The sequence below is a fragment of the Microchirus variegatus genome, assembly GCF_963457635.1.
Source record: "Microchirus variegatus genome assembly, chromosome: 17".
Lineage (NCBI taxonomy): Eukaryota > Metazoa > Chordata > Actinopteri > Pleuronectiformes > Soleidae > Microchirus > Microchirus variegatus.
Window position 1 is genome coordinate 8,606,466 of NC_139818.1, and position 20,185 is coordinate 8,626,650.

General features: G+C 39.5%; 1 protein-coding gene across 1 annotated transcript in view; it reads left to right on the forward strand.

Annotated features, from left to right (window-relative positions):
* The window catches only part of LOC310939461 (protocadherin-15-like), a gene marked incomplete at its 3' end in the record, with an annotated part of 234,158 nt that overhangs the window by 18,983 nt on the left and 194,990 nt on the right, over positions 1-20,185 (forward strand). The window contains exons 2-3 of the mRNA XM_083904226.1: positions 6,489-6,503; positions 7,394-7,459. Coding sequence (XP_083760352.1) covers positions 6,489-6,503; positions 7,394-7,459 — 81 coding nt within the window. The remainder of the gene's footprint in view (positions 1-6,488; positions 6,504-7,393; positions 7,460-20,185) is intronic.

Here is a 20,185-nt window from a genome sequence, read left to right on the forward strand (position 1 = left end):
TGGTAACTCTAGCATGTGTGAGTGTGTCATTGCAGCCAGGTGTATGAGCTTGATTGGGTCAAGTGGTGTGAATGTGCACACGGGGGTTGTGACATGAAGCTCCTCAGCAGCATGTGTGGCATGTGTTTGTTTTCATGGAGACAGTTGCTAAGCCGTCTGCTGTTTGTACGCATGAACAACAGCTGTCTCTAACAACCTCTGGCCTTGTTTTGACTCCTGAGATACTGCTGTGGTCTTAAGTTACACTTCTTTTTCGTTCTCTCTCTTCTTCCTTGGTCTTTGCTGTGAAAGGGGATTATTTATTTTTTTCCTGCCACATTTGGCAACCTGTACATGCTCACTCCTCCTGCCAAATGTATATAGACAGAAGGTGAATAGTAAATAAAGAGGATATTGATTGAGGCACATCAGGTTTCAATAAAGATGCATTTGATGGATCTGGAAAGCACTGTGCTTTACTTATCGATTGCCTGTGATGTTGTCTGAACAGAGAGCTCCATTTAAAAGTTTCAACTTTATTTTTTTATTAAATGCACTCTCACACCTTGCACGCTTCACTCCCCCCCTTCCCTTTACTCCCAGTGGAGCTTTTCATCAGCTTGACAGAAACCTGGCATGATATGGATTTATTCACTTGTACATGCACAAAGTCATTTCAGTGACTTTTTTTTTTTCTGAGAAATCTCGGGTGAGGAGTGCACAAGTGCAGACTCAGTGGAGAAGAAAGGTGAACGCTTGGTGAGAGAACCATGAGGGCAGGCGCAAGTACACACTTGAGGGACATAAGTACCTGAAACCAAGAGAAGACCGACGAGAAGCGTGTTTGTTTGGATTTCTCAAACCAACAAGTGTACTCTTACAAGGGGAAATATGATTGATCTATTTTGAAAGAGGTGGAGAATTTGCATTTCAATGCATTTCATTTGCAATTTTGTATTTTCATACTTTCTTCTCACCTAGGAATTAAAGCCATTGTCAGCCATTTGTTTTTTGGCTCAGTTTTACTGTTATCTTACACACACTTGAACTAAAATCATCAAGTGTGTGAGGGCTCTCTAGCCGGTCCTCAAAGCTTGTCACACCCTTCCCATATGTCGGCATCTCTGTAGTCTCTGCTAGCCCACGGTTCATGGCACCATGAGGGCAACAAACCATAGACTGTATGTGCAATATGGATGTAGTCCATCTACCCAGGGATTTACATTTTATCATTTAATCTCCAGGGGGCGAAACCACAGGTTACAAAAGATAACACAATTTAAATGGATGTCTGGGCAAATCAGTCTACTTCTCACTTGATATTTTTGCATTAATCTCAGTAAACACTCTCCTTAGGAATTTTTCGTCTTATCGTCTTCTCTTTCGGGTAGAGCATTTTGTAAATGAATTTCCAATTATGAGCCAAATGGACGACAAAGCAAAACACACGAGTGGACATAGTGTGATCGATGGCTGATAATGTCCAGTAGTTGCCAAGTTGCAGGTGGTGGGTCAAATCCCAAATCTCAAGTCTTCAAAACGAGAGTTTAGCAACTGGAGAGATTGTGGCAATCGTAAAAAAAACGAGCGACCGACCTATATGTTGACATTACAAGAAAAACAAAAGTGTAAGGCAGACGTCCCAAACTTGTGGCCCTCTGAGGAATTTTGTTTGTCTTCCTCAATTAGTTATTTGTGTATGTTTTTTTTTGTTTTGTTTTTTTTAATGACTTTGTGGCCCCCAGGTCATTTGAGTTTGAGACGGCTGGTGTAAGGCATGTAAGAATATGCTTTATTTGTATTTGTTTAAACTGTATCGTGATGACGTTTCTTACATGACCATAAAGTATTTTGACATAATCCCTCATCTTTTAGAAATAACGATGGAAAGAAAACAACTCGCCAAACTGAGTCATGTATCAGCATTATTTTGTCAAGTTAATATAAAATGGTGCCTTGCTATTCACTGACAAACATACAAGCAGAGAGGACCACCTCATTGTGGAGTTCTGGCTTCTGATTGGACAAAGTGTTGAGGGACACTGGCAAAGCTTGATGATGAGAGACCCAGTTCACTTATCAATGAACAGTCTAAATCAGTGACATCTGTAAGAATACATAGCACAGAAATGAAATTAAGTCCATCTCTTACAGCCACATTAACTTTCATGAAGAGAAAAGGGTGTACTCTTTCATTTGGAACATGCTGTCAGAATGTATAATTAACTTGTTAGTTCGACTGTTCTGCAGTTACATGGACCCAATTTGTGTTTATGAAGATTACAATTCAACAAAGTGTGCACAATTTCTTCAAATTCACCACAGACACACGAGACCAGCCTCTGAAATTAGCGTTTCATTGAATTCACGGTTTTTAGCCTGAGCTCATTTTCATTTCCCAATCTCACCTTTTTCATCTGTCGTTTTGCATCAAAGCCTTGACGTTGCCACAGTTTCTTCCCATTTAATGTTTAATATTTTAGGGAGGGGTGTGTGTGTGGGGGCACACTGACAGCTGGAGAGAAGGAGGCAGATGAGGTGAAACAGAGAAGGAAGGAAAACCCAGAGACAGAGCTGCACCTTGGAGAACAAATGGCTGATTAGTAATAGATGAGGGGCCTCGGCTTACACTATAGGATGAAAAGGCAGCCATGCAGGGGATACACATCTCTCATCTGATGCACACACAGACACAGTCCAGCCTTGAGTGTGATGTAACTAGTGACTATTGTTCCGTGGTTCATGCATCCATGAAAATACATGGTTGTTTCTTTTTGTGAACTGAAACCTGCATATGGATGCTATAGTGTACATAGTTATTTCAAGGTTTTTAACGTGTGGTTATATAAGACAACGCCCCCTGTGTGCCCCCTTCATAGAGACAGCACGAGACAGGTTTTGCTCTCCCTGAAAACATGGTCTTTAGTGCAAGTTATCTGACAAATTATTTATTCATCACTCTATTTACCGAGTACAGACTTGTACAACTCTCTTTCTCCAGCACCAAAGTTGAGTATTTTTTTTTTTTACAGGTGTGGTTGTATGAGTTACTGGCACATGGTCAACACAGACTGTGCTGTGTGAACCCAGTGAACCTAGCAACCAGTGCAAGACAGATAGGCTTTCTCTCACTGAAAACAAAGCTACGAGTGGGGACGCAGGGAAACAAAAGAAACAAAAGGCAAACAAAATAAAATATCTGCTTAAGTCTACGACATTTTAAGGGTTATGGTATTTTATCTTACCGTTAGGCATTTTTCAGTTTTGTTTTTGTAAGCCACATGTCCAGAAAATCAAAATGTTGCTGATCGGAAACACGGGCGTTGCTGGTCAACTGCTACTTCTGTTTGTAAGTTTGTGTCACTTCATCCATTCTTTCATTCATTGTTGTGGGGCTGCTTGAGCCAATCCCAGCTTACAAGGCAGGGTACACCCTGGACAGGTCATTAGTCCATTGCCAACCAACACAGACTAACGACCATTCACTCTCACGCTCACACTCGCACCTATGGTCAATTTAGAGTGATCGATTTACCTCTGCATGTTTTTGGACTGTGGGAGGAAATCGGGCGGAACCCAGAGAAAACCCACACACACACACGGGGAGAACCTCCATATAGAGGAAGGCCCTCAACTGAACGGGTGCAATCCTGGGCCTTTTTGGACTATGGACCTAAGTGTGCAAGAGTGAGTGGTTTCCAGATACAATGTTCCTGTTGGAAATGGTTGTCAGAAAGCAAGATACAATGGCAAACGTTCTTTCACTGAAACTTGCCTTTAGGTGAGGTTTCTAATGGTGGTTAAAATCAGTTTCTCCTTGTGTCCTTGTATGCTAGCAGCCAATTTTTTTGGTGCGCTGCTGATTGCTGGGTTTCTAGGGGGAAGGTTTTGGTTAAGTGTAGGCATAAAACACAGGCTGGTTAAGGCTCAGAAAAGCACACAGCACATGTTTAGACTCTAAATGGCCAATTTCTCGCCTCAAATTATCTTAAAACTGCGTTCCGGGACACAGAAAAGTGACAAACAACCACTGTTTCAACAACAACAGTCTTTCTCCCTTGGACGCCATTGCTCACTGTAGCCAAAAGCACAACAACCTTGCGCAGCGACCCCTACTGATCGGGCGGGAAATTGCAGCGCCTATCCTTCACCACGACGCAGAAGTATAAAGGCTCGAGTGGTCTACGTGGTGACGCAGACGGATAACGCATTACGCAGTCGGAGAAGTATAATGTGGCCTTTAGTGGCTATCGTTGGCTCACCCTGTGAACTGAGTGTCACTTTTAGATATGGGAAGGATACCTTTTGCGCCTGTAAGGCATTGCTGAGGGACAGTATCAGAGTGGCGGTATATGACACTCTCGTAATGAGAACGGGTTGGAAAAATTTGTTCCAATAAAATTAGATTGACTACGTAGTTAAGTTGTGTGAATGCACTTTTTGGAGACAGGGTTACTTCATGGGCAAGTTAATTTCATGGGGAAATGAAATTGATCCTGGACAATCGTAATGTCAAAGCTAAAATGTCAAGCCCTGCATCAGCAAAATGATAAGCTCAGGAAACATTCTTTGCTTCCTTGTCACCATGACGCATTGTAAAAACGAATCATTTTCAGCACTAATTCAGGGACCTTAACAGTTTAATGTGTTTTCTGGGACATTCAATAGCACCTCCCCCACCAGCAAGAAACAAGAAACAATAGCAATGAATGCAAACGATAATGTATGGTGTCTCACGGTTGTAAAGATTAATCATGAGGGGGGTAGAGAGTAAGGGGGAGGGAGGAAGAGAGTGCGATCATTGTTCCATGAAGTCTATTTTCTAGGTGAGCAGATTCCAGCCTTCCTGTGAGATTTTTCCCAACCCATCCTCAAGAGCTGTGCAGTAATGTCACCCCATGTGCTTGAACGTGGGTGTTCTTATACGCCGGTATTCTGAAGATGAGGACACATTGAATAAAGGACAATCCTTAAATGCCGTTGCTTTCTTTGCTCTTTTCAATGAATGGCATCATTTTAAGCCTCCAGCTCAGAACAAACTGATTATTTATACACATGGTGATTTAGTTAATGTGATGGTGGAAAAGCTTACAGAGATTAATTTGAATGTGTGTACTGTATATGCAAACACTTATACACACACGGCACAGCACATTTCTGATTTGCTTGTATTATTTCCATCTTTCTGAAACGTCAAGCTTGCACATTACATTTCATATTTGACTCCCTTTCATTTTTTTTTCCCCCCCAGAAGGTTAAAGAAAGTTCAACGATTCTTCAAATCGTGTTACTCTTGCAATCTGTGTTTACTAATTTGGGATTTGCGAGTACGCTGTCAGAGACGTGGGTAGAATGGTATTTGGCTTTTGTGACATTGTGTCAAGCTAATTTTTCCATCATCCATCCATTTATCCATTTTTTTTACCACATTATCCTCTGCACGAGGGTCTTGGTTGGAGCTCGAGCCAAGCTTACATAGAGCGAAAGGCGGTGGTACAGCCCTGACCAGGTCGCCAGTTCCGATTTTTCATTTGACTTCAATACAGCTTAAAGTGGGGGCGTATGAGGTTCTTGTCAAGAACTGCATATAGAAATAGACATGCTGGTCTTCTGGTTTTAAAAATGAAGTCCTGAAAGTAGGACAGAAATAGCTAGTTATCCATCAGAGAAGCGGTTTGTTTGGAAGTCTAAAAATGAGCCAACTTCTCACTTTATTTTTAACATCAGTAAAAACTTCCTGGCAAGTTAAAGGTCACAGTAACTTTTTTTGATGTCACATGTTGATAATTTCCTAAATTACATTCTAATTTAGAACAAAATATACATTATGGCACAATGCAGTATATCTGATAGCGTCCAATGTTTGCCTTGTTGCAGGTGATGTATGTGAACTTCTGGTATCAACTGTCACGGTGCAAGTCATGGCTGCAGAATGGGAGTTGGAAGACTTTGTCCATTTTTATATACCTCTATGGTACTTCTAGACGATCTATGGAGAGTCAGTGTGTGACATGCTATAAACAGCATTTAGTCAGCTACCTAGAAGAGAAGTGAAACATGATTTTACGCTTTGTTTTAATGTGAATGGGGGTAGCAGAGAAAATGTATTTACAAATGTACAATCATCTCACTGCATGTTTTTTATTAGCCCCGGTATTTGGTCAGCTCTTGGCCACCATTTTGGGCAATGGACAAAATAAGCACCTTTTAAGGTTTGATATTCACAACCTCACCATTAGATGTTGCTAAATTTTACACGCTGTTTTAAAAACGCACATTTCTCATCTCTGCGGTTTATTTTGCACAATTGGCATCACATGACGTGAAATATGTGCAAAATATTAGTGAACGCTCTAATATCTTGCTAACCTTTTTCTTGAAAGGCTACTTCTTATATTTCATGATTTCTTTCCTCTGCTTTTCCCCTTCTTCCTTTACTCCCTTGGGTGCCACCTTCCCTTTCCTCCTTCCCTCCTTCCTGATGGGATGTGGCTGTTTCTCTTTGGCAGATTGGCAATATGAGGGTAAGGACCCTTTTCATTTCTCCTGCTCATGTTCGCTGTGTGTTCAGTCACTGTGTTAGTTGTATTAACCTCCGCCAACCCCGCAGAGATGGCTGTACAGCATCGGCCAAGCCTATTCCTTTATTTATCACCACATATGTGTCATCCTCATAATATCTCAGCCATGCTTTTTACTTTATTATTTTTTTTTTTTTTCATTTTACCTTTAAAGAGTCCCATCCATCAGGATTGTGTTGTGTTTGGACACTGCTTCCATCATGTCATCCCTCACCCCTCAGTCCCTTTAGCCACACTCCTCCAGTTTTCATCGTCACTTCTGTGTGTGTGTGTGTGGTGTCTATTTCCATTTCAAGTGGGAAAGTGATTTTACAGGAAAAAGTTGTTTGTTGCACAGCAAGAAAAGAAGAAAATATCAAAACATATTTTTTTTTTTAAATAAAGACTGAACTGAAAAGTCATATATTTTCTCAAATAAAAACAAATATGTATATTTGTTAAATGTTAACACTAACAGGTAATACTGTTTTGAGTGTTTAATGCGTTACTAGCTACATGTAACATTCAAATCCACTTGTCTTCATCTGTTTTCATAACAGCTGACTGTGAAACTAAAGTATTCTCACATAACCTACGATAATGACTTCTTCTGACTTCTTCTGCTAGCATTTTGCAGTCTACGCTGACTGAAAGAAATAAGAAATTAGCTAACGTTTTTCCCTCCGAAATTAAATTCTCTGAAGGAGTTTGTGGTTGTCATAATATGTGGAACAGGGAAGCATCTTGTCTGCCATTCCTTGATGAAGTCTCACTTTACAAGTGAGTTTAACACTTCAAACTTTTTAGTCCAAATATGTCAGTGCTAACCACTGTTTTCTTTCTGTTCCTCACAGAATGTAAACTTTCTCGATCGGGTCCTCCTGCTACCATCGTTGCAATAGACGAAGAGAGCCCCAACGGTAAAATATTTATTACTGTGTTGATGCTTTTTTCCTTAACTCCCTTCTCTCTGGATTGGAGCACTTGTGTCAGCCCTGACAAAATAATGGAACACAATGATTTCATTTGAGCTATCACTGAGCAAGAGCACAAACAAATAGTTCTGTCACTTTAAAAAAATAAATAATTAATAAATAAAGTATGTGCAAGTGTTGCAAAATGTAGCCAATCACAGGGCAGCTCGTTGTTAAAAGTAGTTTGACATTTTGGGAAATTTGCTTATTTTCTCTCTTGCTGTGAGTTGGCTTCAAAGGTCATTACTGTCCTTGCTTTGTCTAAATGTGAGGCCACATCTGGCAGTTAGCTTATCTTACCATAAAGAATAGGGAAGTACATTGGGGAGACAGCTAACCCTGGGGTGGTTCCCTTGATAGGAAGTGACAACACTAAACCACAAAAGCACTGTGTATTTTTATGTAATGAAAAGCATACAAATAAGGCTTTTATGTAAACACTGATTAAACAATTGCATATACCAACACACAAACCATTCATAATTGCTAAATTAGGATAAATAGAAGGCTGTGAGTGAGACATTGTGTATAGAGCTGTTTTGGGAGCCATAAGAGTGTGCTCTTCTGTGGGAGCTGAGCCAAAAGAACCAAATCTTTGAAAAGAGCCAGACTTCCCATCACTAATGATAATGAGATTTCCTTGGAAGGAAAAACAGCCTGAGATATGTCGCTGATTACCGACAACATTTACTTTTTTTTTTCCATTATAATCAATTCTAGGTAGTGCTGAAAAGTAAGGATCGCTGCAAACGTTAATGCTAATGGACAGAAGTGCTGGAAACCTTTCCAGAAGGAGTGTACTATAGAAGACATTAACGTGTTCACCGGGATCTCACATTGCCACTGTTCCCTTTTGGGCTCAATAACCCACGTGCACTGCAGTCATTTGCCCTGGGAATCGAATGTAGATTAAACCCACGCATTCTTTCTTTTTTTATTTAAATAGAGTAGATAGCAACTACACTTTAAGCTTTCCTTGAAAACATCCCAAAGTTCATTGATGTTTTCTAGTCTAGTTGCTACCAACTTGATGTGTTTTGGATAACGGTGACCTGGCTGAATGAGAATCTACACAGACATCTGGAATTCAATTGGGCAAATTGGGAGATGAGAAGGTTCAGCCATGGACCTCAGCAGAGTTTGAGGAATGACAGGCAAGGCTTTTATTGACGACTATCGCTTATGACCAGGCACATACGGTGTTAAAGGATCAAAAGTGTCTTTAGGTCCACCAGTGAAGTGGAGCTGAAATGTCAATTATTTAATTAAATAATCTAATTAATAACAAGGTTAAATAAATTATCAGATGGCACAGCTGACAAACATCTGGCAGAGCAAAAAAAAAAAAGGTTTCATAAAACCTTTTTATTTGAGCACCAAAGGTACCCTTAGTGTCTTTTGTTAACTCAAACGATAATTAGTGGCTCCTGTTTTCATGGCTGTGCAATTTAGACTGAATGGGGTAATATAGCCAAACACACAGAAGTGTCTGTGTATGTGCATATTTTTTGTAGTACAGAGAGGATCACATTTTAATTGACAAGTTTATTTCTTACTTTAAGCACAAGTAAATTAAGGCGTATGTTGGCTCGGAGAAAAGATACTAAATCTTATATGGGGGGAAGGTGAAATGTAAACACTCAGACAAGTCGGTGTGTGTAGTTAAATTATCCTCAGCGTTTCCATTTGCTGGATACTGGCAGGGCGACCTGTCATAATGTTTGCCATGTCTGCTTTTCAACGAGGCTTTAAATCGTGAGACATGATCACAGTAATCCTAACTGACACAAAAAGAGATTAGCAGAGCGACACCAGACATGGAGGAGAGCAGTGCCTTCCATCTACTTTAGCTGGCATGTCTGCGTCTGTTGCTGACGGCTTAATGTGTCACATAAAGCTATCCATCCCTATTTAGTTTTAATACATTTCTTCTTTTCCTGTGTATGCATACAATCATAACAGTAATTATACTTTTTTTTTCCAATAACTTTGAATGAGGTATACATTGTTAAGGTCATTTGAGACTGGCATAAATATATTTTTTAGATTATGGCTCTCCGTTTATTAAATTATTTCATCTGTTCATAGTAACTCTGCAATTAATCACAAATTAATCTGTACTTACCTTTCTTGCATGTCTCACGGCACTTAGTAAAAAATTTGAATATGAACACCTCCGCCTCCCTCAAAGTCCCACCCTCCAGGGCTTAACGGCAGCGGCTTTGCGTGTTTCATTAGCAGCCTGGACACAGAGTGCTAAGGTTGTCTCCGCTGCTCTGACTGTAGGCTAGGACTGCGGAGGTTTCCCCCCGAGCTTTGGGAGGTGATCCCGGTAACACACGCTGCTTGTTGAGCTTAGTAACTGCACGTGAGAGTCTCCAAACACCACAAAATTCGGCAGATTTAGCGACAAAGTCAAATCCTTGTGGGTTTATCTTACATTTTAGAGTTCCATATGCTTATTAGGAGCAATTCAAGATTGCAAAAGAAGGGTAAATGCAAGAAAGTAGAGTAGACAAATTCGGTGACCTTGAGTGTCTTGAAAGGCGCCTCCAAATATAATGCATTATTATTATTATTATTATTATTATTATTAAATGTACTTTTTCTACAGGAAATAGTAAAATGATAGTATAATGGTATTACTTCTACTTCTCATTAGTAGTACATCTATTACCACATGGTGTGTTACAAAGCTCAACACGTGGTCAACCCCTCATTACTCTCACTAGCTCTCATGCACTGGAGTTTTTTTTTTTTTTTTTTTCTTGGTGTGGAGAATTTCCTTCTCACAAAATGATGTCTGATCTTGAAATGTAATTTAAAGTTAGTCATGTAGGTTTAGCTGGAGCACAAATCCCCAGTCAGTTTGAAGAAGTCGTTGAGTTAAAAATACACTTGAAGCCAACTTCACTGTCAAGCCACTGCTCAGTTTTGAGAGTTGAAAGGGATTTTTGTCAATATGTGATACTGTATGTTCATTTTCACAGCCCCATTAGAAATACTATGTGAACAGCTGTCTAGAATTATGAATAAAATTAAATTACTTTTCTTTCTGATTTTCTGCCATATTTGGGGGGAGATTTGTGTACAAGTGTTGCTTAAATTGATTTATTACATATTTTGTAGACCTGTCATCACACAATTATTGATATTTGACACCATGTTAAAAACTGAATGAATTTCTTGTTCTTCAACATGAGAATACAACTACTGTAGGCAAGATCACTAAACAAATAAATGTATCAATACAAATAGTAATAATACTAATACAATAAAGACCCTATGTTGCTCTAGAAAATCAAATTGCAGAATGTTGGCAATTGACTATTTCCCGAGCATTGGCTCAGGTAACATCCAAATATACCATGTACTGTGCTGTACTCTGACCATATACTGTAAATTAATAAACTTAATTAAAACTGATAATTTGTTTTTGCTCCCAAATAGATCACACTTTCACTTATCTGCTTATCACAGATTTAATCTTTATAGAAAACACCCAAACACCCAGAGCAATCTAAAATTGGTAAATCTCTCCTTTTAAGTTTGTTGCTCTGATCACATACAACATGAGGCAGTCAACATTTCTCTCCCTCCTCACCTGGATGTCAACAGCTGGACAATAAGAGGTTGTGATAATGTCTTGTATGGTTCAGTTATAGTAGTTCACATAATGCAAAAACTCAACAACAAATGTTTGACACACATTTGGCTATGTGTGTAATGACCGTAATCATTATAGACTGTGTTATTAGTCGGACTTATAGTCACAAATAACATATCCCTCATGTGTTAGGGACACACTGTGTGACCCCTTAAAAACATCTGTGGGTCCATAGACTCCACTTTGAGAAAATGTCTTCTGTATCTACAGAAGTGGGAGTGTTGAGTTCTGTTGATTATCTTTTAATCACAAACCTAAAATGTAGCATACATTTTAGAGACCACTATATGCTGTGGTATGTTCAGATATGTATGGTGTCGGTGTGACAGTGGATAGTGGACACAAGTGTCTTTGGTCATCAGGTCTTTGAACAGCACTCCTGAAGTCCTTTTCCACTCTGCAGCCTCATAGCAAAAAATGGACCTCTGTAGTTCTGGGTGTAGATGTGCGTTTTCCTCTCATTCACCTCTGTGACACAATAACCATCAGATCTATTGTTGAAGTAACATTGGTACCTTGAACAGTAGAGTACCCTTCCCTGATATTTGAACAACTTTTTAGTGAAGAAATACTATTATTTGTTTAGTGCAGTCAATACTATTATTATAGCCTACTAAAGCAGAGATCACCTTAAAAACTGAGTCAACAACCTGAATAACACAGCAACAACTGAAGAGATAACAAACCAGTGTTATATCACTAAATGTTACCATCAGCATATTCTACCACCTAAAAAAAAGTCTCAAATTATTTACCAACAGCAGCGACGGCAAGATTATATTTTACAGTACTCACAAGACCAAATAACGAAACTTGTTCTTTCACTTGCAGCTGTGGAAGGGTTCCAGCATCACTGGAAGCAGCCGTTCTTTTCCATGCCGACCACTGCAGGTGCCAGTGTTTACCAAACCCAAGTTGAATTGTCTTGCCTAAACCAAAACCAAACCAAAGTGCTTTAACATAACTTTAACTTCAAAATATTTAATTATTGATGCTGAGAGAGCAAAAAAAAAAAAAAAAAAAAAAAACGGTCTCCTTTTCAGTTCAAAATTGATCTTTTGGATTTCACCAGATTTTTCTTTTTCTATTGTATAAAAGCCCAGGGGCCGGGCATGTGGAACATACATAGAGTGCCAGGCCTAGTTTTTGGTCCATTTGCCATTTGAACATCTATATGCAATCATAATTTGACTCCCAACTGCATTATGTTTCCATTTTTCTCGCATCATGTGAATATGAGTGTTGTTTTCTTTTTATTGCATCAGCACTGTTCAGTATATACAAGTGTACATTTGTTGCCAGTTTGAGCACCAGTCTCCCTTACAGCATTCTTGAAGAATAATTTAGCATTGGAAGGACTTTGCTGTGAAACAGTGTTGTGGATTTAATGGAGAATAGAGCTTTAGGCTGATTATCTTTAGCGAAACATGCTGAGAGACTTGAGGAAAGAAAAGAGGGATGCAAGTTAACATTTTATTATAGATTAAAAATATACAACATATATATATATATATATATATGTTAGCCCAGGGAAATCACAGAAAAAGGACAATAAAATAAGCGTTACAAGGCTGATAACTGGATATGCGTAACTATGGGAGGATAATGCACAGATGAAAGCACACAAACGAGACTGCAGTATCTGCAGTGTAGTGTTTGTCTAAATAATAATATAAACAAGCATATCCCTCATGCAATTACCTTTTTCATTGATCAGATTCAATACTATATCTAAAAATCACTTGTGTTGTCTATACTCTATTATATTCTACTTGTGTAGTCTATACCAGTGTTGTTTTCGTCAACGATGACGATGACGAAATATTTTCGTTGACGCCACTTTCTTTCACGACGATAATAAGACGGTGACGAGATAAACATGACTCTTTGATGACGAAAACATGAAGAGACTTGTGTGAGTTTTCGTTGACGAGACGAGAATGGACGAAAATGTTAGTGGGTGGTCTGTCAGACGTTTGAAACGCATGACATTTCGTTTTTTCTCGGCCAATCACCTGACGGTCACGGAGAAAGCACATGGCTACTTAATATGCACGTCCCCCGCTACTGCTTCTGCAGTGTGTGTGTGTGTGTGTGTGTGTGTGTGTGTGTGTGTGTGTGTGTGTGTGTGTGTGTGTGTGTGTGTGTGTGTGTGTGTGTGTTCACCGTTGAATGACGATGGATAAGGAATCCCACAGAGGGACTGAACTGCGGCTGTACTTCTTCTTCTAACCCGACACTTATGTAAGTGGACTCGTTAGCATTTTAAGCTAGCGATCTTTATGCTAACGTGTTAGCAAACAACAAACAGATGGATTATTTAGCGGCAGAAAGAAAGCAGGACATGACAATAACTGGACACAGTAGTTAGTAGTAGTGGCTAAAGTGAGCTTTTGTTACGCTAACGTCAATTCATTATGTGTGTGTGTTTTTTAGCAGCATGTTTAGCCATGTTTACATTCAGTGACGGTGTGGTGATCTCTGTGTGTGTTATAATAGCCAATCTGCAAGATCACAATGTGTTGAACTTGTAGGTCTGCTGCTATTTTCACAACTTATGTTTGACACTGCCCAACAACAATATCCAATACTTATTGACCTAAATACATTTGTTAAAAGACTCTACTTCTTTTTTCGACTAAAACTAGACTAAAACCTTTTTGAGTTTTCGTCGACCAAATCTAGACTAAAACCCTTTTGAGTTTTCGTCGACTAAAACTAGACTAAAACTATCACATATAGAAGTGACTAAAATGTGACTAAAACTAATAAGCATTTTCGTCCAAAAGACTAACCCTGGATTTCCACTGGACGCGGAACGGCAGCGGCGCGGTTCTGCTTCGTCCTCTGCCCGGCAGCAATCCCCACCGGGTGCGTTACGGCAGCGGCACGGTGCCTTGGGAGCCGGCGGTATTCACGGAAGATCGCGCGATAATCTCGAACGGACGCGAGTTCCTGAGATCCAGCGATAGACTGTGTGTATAAAGTAAACAACAACAACACAGCGTCTTTTCATTCTCCGACGTGGAAGAACTGTTGATCTGGTGTCATAAATGATTTTATGTTTCTCCACTTCAACAATCAGTCTCTTGTCATACATTATGACTCTCCAAGACGCTTCTGGGCAGCTGCTGAGACGCGCCGCAGCGCGGCCGGTGGGAATGCTCTCATTGATTAGAATGGAAGCGATTTGCCACGGCGTCCGCGCCGCTGCCGTTCCGGGGGCCGTTCCACGGCCGTTCCGCGTCCAGTGGAAATCCAGGGTAAGACTAAGACTAAATCTAAGATGTTTGTCAAAAACAACACTGGTCTATACTCCATTATATTCTATAATGGATTATAGACCAAATTGCAGGATTGCAGCCATTAGGGTAAACTAAACAGATACTTTCAAAATGGTTCTGGAGCTTTAATACTTTACATCGTAAATGGTCTCTATTTTATATTGCACTTTTCTAGTCTCAATGCTAAAAGTTGTGTTCCAATCCAGTTTTTCAACACATCAACATGTAAACTAGTGGAGCCGGGGAATTTAACCCACACAACCTCTAACACTGAACCACTGATGCCCCAATAATTACAGCACCAATTCCACATTAGGGAGAAGACAGCATTGCAATTTTTACTAAATTCATATTTTTTTCATGTTGAAATCAAATGAAAACTTCACAACACGTCCTCTTTGTGCTGGATTTGTTTGCACCAGGTGGGAACAGATGCAGGGACTGCATGTTTTGTTGTTGTTGGAGTCTTGACTAGTTTGACTTTTCATGAAAACAAACGTCACATGGTCCCAAAAAGAGAATGTCAGCGACACCAGGCTAAATTTAGCTCTGTTTCATTGTCGACAGGTCGACCACTGAGCTTTTATTGCATTTCTTTTTCCTTCTCCCTCTGATTTTCTGTGATGAACCACTGTTCGGGTTTCAGTCGCAGACACAATTTCTACATGTTGAAAATGAGATTGTGGTCTCTAGTGTGCTGCTGGGTTCTTACACTTTAGCTTCTTTCACACTAAAATTAGAAGGTATAATGTGATTAACACCATTTCCATTGCCTGTTGTTGGTTTGACCTGTTTTTCTTTGTCCTCGCTGTGTTACCTCATGTTATGTTACATCATAATTGCACCAGAAACACAAAGAAAACACCAATGGAGCTGAGAAAGTTACAGTTGCAGTTCTTTCTTGCATTTCTGGACTTCATTCCCTCTATTTTAAGTCGCATCTAAAATTGAATGAAACATTTTGAGTTCTTCTTCCAAGTTGCTAAAGCATTCATGGCTAACAGCTATGCTAACAGCCAGAAGATGAATGCCTGTCAGCCTTGTGCTAGAAATGACACCTGGCATTTGTTTAGTTGCCAAAAATTAAGCAGGTGAGGAAAACAATTAACATGTTCACCTATTTCACACTAATGCCAACTGGAGCCAAAGTCAATAAAAACTCATTTTGCACACATTACAGTCATTTTACCCATGGCTGTAACCAAATTCCCATTAAATACATCAAAAAAATGTATCTGAGCACTACAAGTAGACTGAAATTGGTGTAGTGTGAACGACACATTACAGAGTCTAACTTTAATGTTTTTACTTACACTTAAAATACATATAATTTGATATTGTGATGCTCTGAAATCACCAATGCTGTACAGTCAGTGCAGTAATAGAACGATCCAACACAAAACACAATAAACTGCCTGTTAAGCTAATGTTTCCTAGCCAAGTTGTAATTACCAAAATTACAGTTTTTACAATTTCTTTCAGCTTTTTTTTTTTTTTGGTTTGTTTATTATTAAATGCTGTTTGCAGTCTTATGAATCGTGAAATAAACAGACTGAAATGTTGTGGATTCATAATCAGAAGCTAGCAGCTATAACGCTGGCTGTCAGTTACACTTTTTATCCAGATTGTTGAGTGGAGGTTAAGCAAAATCAAGTATGTATTTATTTTTATTTTAATTTCTGAAGGCTGTGTTATAACCAATTATAGAGTAATGTTTGGCAACCGAACAACTTCCACATTTAGATAACCTAATTTGTCAGAGGAGGGAAACTGCCAACTACAATCAGGCCAAACATCTTTTTCGCTCGCGTTTCACTGTAAACCTGTCGGTTCCGCTCAGTTACGGCAGTGACGCTAAAGTGCACTTACATCAGCAAGAGAAGCAAACACTAACAGAACAATCAACACTGATGTGAAGTTTTTCTTTTCATAAAAATATCATCTCAGCTCATAAATGTCACGCCGTTACAATTGCAAACTCAGTCATTCAGTTTTTTTGAATGGTGCGAGTACGGTTTATTTAGGCAGTTTTATTTCCAAAGCACTTCAAATATATTGAGGTAAGGTCATGAATCTGAATGCCATCAATGCAGAGTCTGTTTATTGAAGTCTACTTGTTAAAGATATTGCACAAAGGGTTTTAAGTAATTAAGAGTGGCAGAATAAAAGATAAGTACTTTTTAAATTAGATAAAGGGTCCATTGTGTGACATTATGAAGGCGTTTACTAGCAGAAACTGATAGGCTACCCAGGTTTGTTTTTATTGGTGTATAATAGAAAATCATTTGCCCCACCATCGAGCGTCGCCATGTTTCTACAACAGCCTGCATGGACAAACCACGTACAGTGTTTTACTGCAAAACCTTCTGAGGCATGTCCTAACAAATAGCATGTACAATTTTATAATCATAAAAAAGAGGATAAGGATATTGATGGTAGGGTCTCAGATTTTGTTGCACAGTTTAGTTTAAAGCACTTTGAGCAGAAAAAGGTTTTAGTCTGCAAAACACTGAATGTAATGGAAGCTGGTTCACATTGTTTTGATTTTACATTCACCACAGAGTTCTTGCTGGACTATATTTCATTCATCACACGTCATATGTACTTTGTGTTTATGTCAATTAGGAGATTTGAACCAATCATCTGCTAAATTGCAGGTGGCTGATATTTGCAGGTGGCTGATAAGTGCATAATCCTACATAGTACATTTGCACTCACCAGCTACTTTATTGGGTACACCTGAGCAACTGCATGTCAACACAATATATATTCAGCCAATTACCTGGCAGCAACTCAATGTATATAGGCATGGAGACATAATCAGGGGAACCTGCTGAATTTAAACGGGATTAATTCATATATATTGTTATATATATATATATATATTAATTATTATCATATTCTAATCCCTAGCACTTTTGAAACAGTGATTCCCAAAGACTGGGGTGGGACTCACAGATGTGTCCCTGATTTTTCACTTGGAAAAACAGTTATGGTGGTAGATTAGTCATTACATCATGCACAGAGGTGTCTTAATCATGATTTATAATGTGATTTGGGTCATGATTGTTGATAGTTAGAGTTTGGAAGTTTGGAAAAACTAAAATAGTTTGGAATTAGTAAAATAGTTTGGAAATACTAAACGATACCCAAAGTCAAAGGTTTGAAATCAGAAACACTTCAACAAAATGACTTACCAGCTCAAACAGAATGTCACTATGTCAATATCAAGTAACAAAATAGTACCAAAGATAATAAGTACAATAGTAAAACATTTAAAGCACATTTAAAAGGTGTTTTAGGGCAGTATTAAGGATGACAAGGAGAGTTGCTGAGCTGTTGGGAGAGGGATGATCCAGAGGGAGTGAGTAGTGTTGGAGGAGACTTTGTCTGGTGAGGATTTTTGGCATGGAGTGATTGCGGGTAGGAGAGGACAAGATTACGGAGGGCTTTGAATACAGTGACTTAAATGACTCATCACCGATCTCTAGAGTTTACACAGAATGGTCTGACAACTTTGAAAATAGTCAGTGAGCAACAGTTCTTTGGGAGAAAATGTCTTCTTGAGGCAGGAGGAGAATGCCTAGACAGGTTTAGACTGGATAAAGAGGCAAGAGTCATTCAGTAAACACTCTCCAGGCAGAATGACCACGTGGGCCCCATACGGTTTATATTTGGGCTGACAATCTGGGTCTCGAGTGGGTTTGTCTACGGTTTCCATGGTGGCCCCACCCATGCCAAGGGTATCAAGTGCAGCTTGTCGTGGACAAACACAGATGGGGCCATCGTAAAAACATTACAAACACAGTTTGAAAATCTTCTCTGAACACATCAAACCTTGAAGCAGATGGTCTACAGCAGCAGAAGACCACACCTGGTCAGGTTTCCTGTATACCTAAAGTGGCTTGTGCCTGTATGTTGCCTTGAATTAACGTTTCCCCCACTTTCTCATGAGATGAATTTGCAGGTATTTGCTGTGATTGCTTCTCAGCCCATGGCCGACACCTCAGCAGCCTGCCCACATTCCTTTGAGCTAACGCCCCATTAGAAATCCAAATAAAGCACCTCCAAAAATGCTTATTTTCCTTTCTATTTTCCTGATAATGTCTTTATTGTTGATTTCTATCACCCTCTCATTCAACCCAATCCCTCTCCCCTCACTCTCCTCCTCTATCTCCTCCACTATCTGTCTCATTTTTCTTGCCGTCGTAATTGGCCTTTGTGCAACCTTCTTATTTTTCAATGCCTCGACATTGCGGCACACACACACACTCACATCCTCTCACAGGTCTCTGGCTGTATATGCTTTAACGCATGGGTCAATTTAATCAGGTGCTGCTGAGTGCAATATTCAGTCACATAAAGTGAGGTCACTGTGAAAAGAGCCCATTTTATATTAGATGGTCTATGGAATTAAATTAGATACAGATCAGTTACACAGGGACCATCTGTCTCTTTCTTCTTTACCTGCTTGTGCTTCTTTTTTAACTAATCTTTGCAAGAAGGCAGCAGATAAGTCAGAGGAGTGAAAGCCGAGGGATAGAAAGAAAGAAAGACATTTCCGTTGATGAATTCCATTTCCTGCGATGTGATTTTTCATTTAAAGCAACCAAGTTACGCAGTTTATTTAACATCAACAAATCACGGCAAAGCATTTCACGGGGTTTCCATAGTGACACCAAAAGCCATGACCCAATTGTGTGTGTGAGGTAGTGAATGGAAGGGAAGATACAATCATTTATGCACACGTACTGTACGGACACGCAAAAGACGAAGCAAACAAACCCTAACGCCTCCTCAACTTTTCCTTCTCTCCAAATCTCTGTCTTTGTCTCTGTTTCCCACTCGCTCTCTTTCTCTCACACACACACTTACAGGTTTCATAGATTCAATAGTGACAGTGATGCAGGAAATGAAAAATTGTTCATTTATTTGTGTCATGTTTGACACAAATAAAGACACTGCAGCGTTTTTTATGTGTTGAAGGATAGTTTTCGCTCTCTCTCTCTCACACACACACACACACACACACACACACACAGGTTTTTGTTTTGTTTTTGATTAATAATGCAGTGTGCAGGGCCTGGTAATGGGTCTCTTATGAATTGAGGCTGTACAGAGCAGCTGTATTCAGAGCTCCCCTCGTATCCCTCACATCAGTTCTGCAGTGATAGCTTCAAGTAAACTTATAAATAACATTTGAATTTGCCAATCCTGTCCCAAAGAAATGTATATCCCCCAACAAACTAAACTGTGTTCTGAAATTACAATTTTTAGTAAGAAACACATTTTGCTCCCAGATAATGTTTTCAACATATGACAAAGTATTATTTACTGTATAGCTACTAAAGTGGCTTGCTCTGGATCAGTGGCACAGCAGGTTGTCCTCCAAGTGGAAGGACAGGGGGTTTGATCCCTGGATCTGCTAGTCTGTAATATGCTGATGTGTCCCTGGACACGACACTGAACCCCAGGTTGCCCTTGTCTGCTGTGATGGCAGCATGCTAATGGGTATGGCGAGGGTGTGTGATGCAGTGTGTGAATGTGCATGAATGGGTGAATCTTATTGTTGACAGCTGACCACTCAAAGAAGCCAGTATATGGTGTCCAATGTCTTTTAATGCCGTTTTCTCAACTATGGAAACATTATATGTGTTTCAACATTATTTTAATGCCACTCCAAAGACTTCAAATTACTTTTACATTATTTTAAAGTAGAAC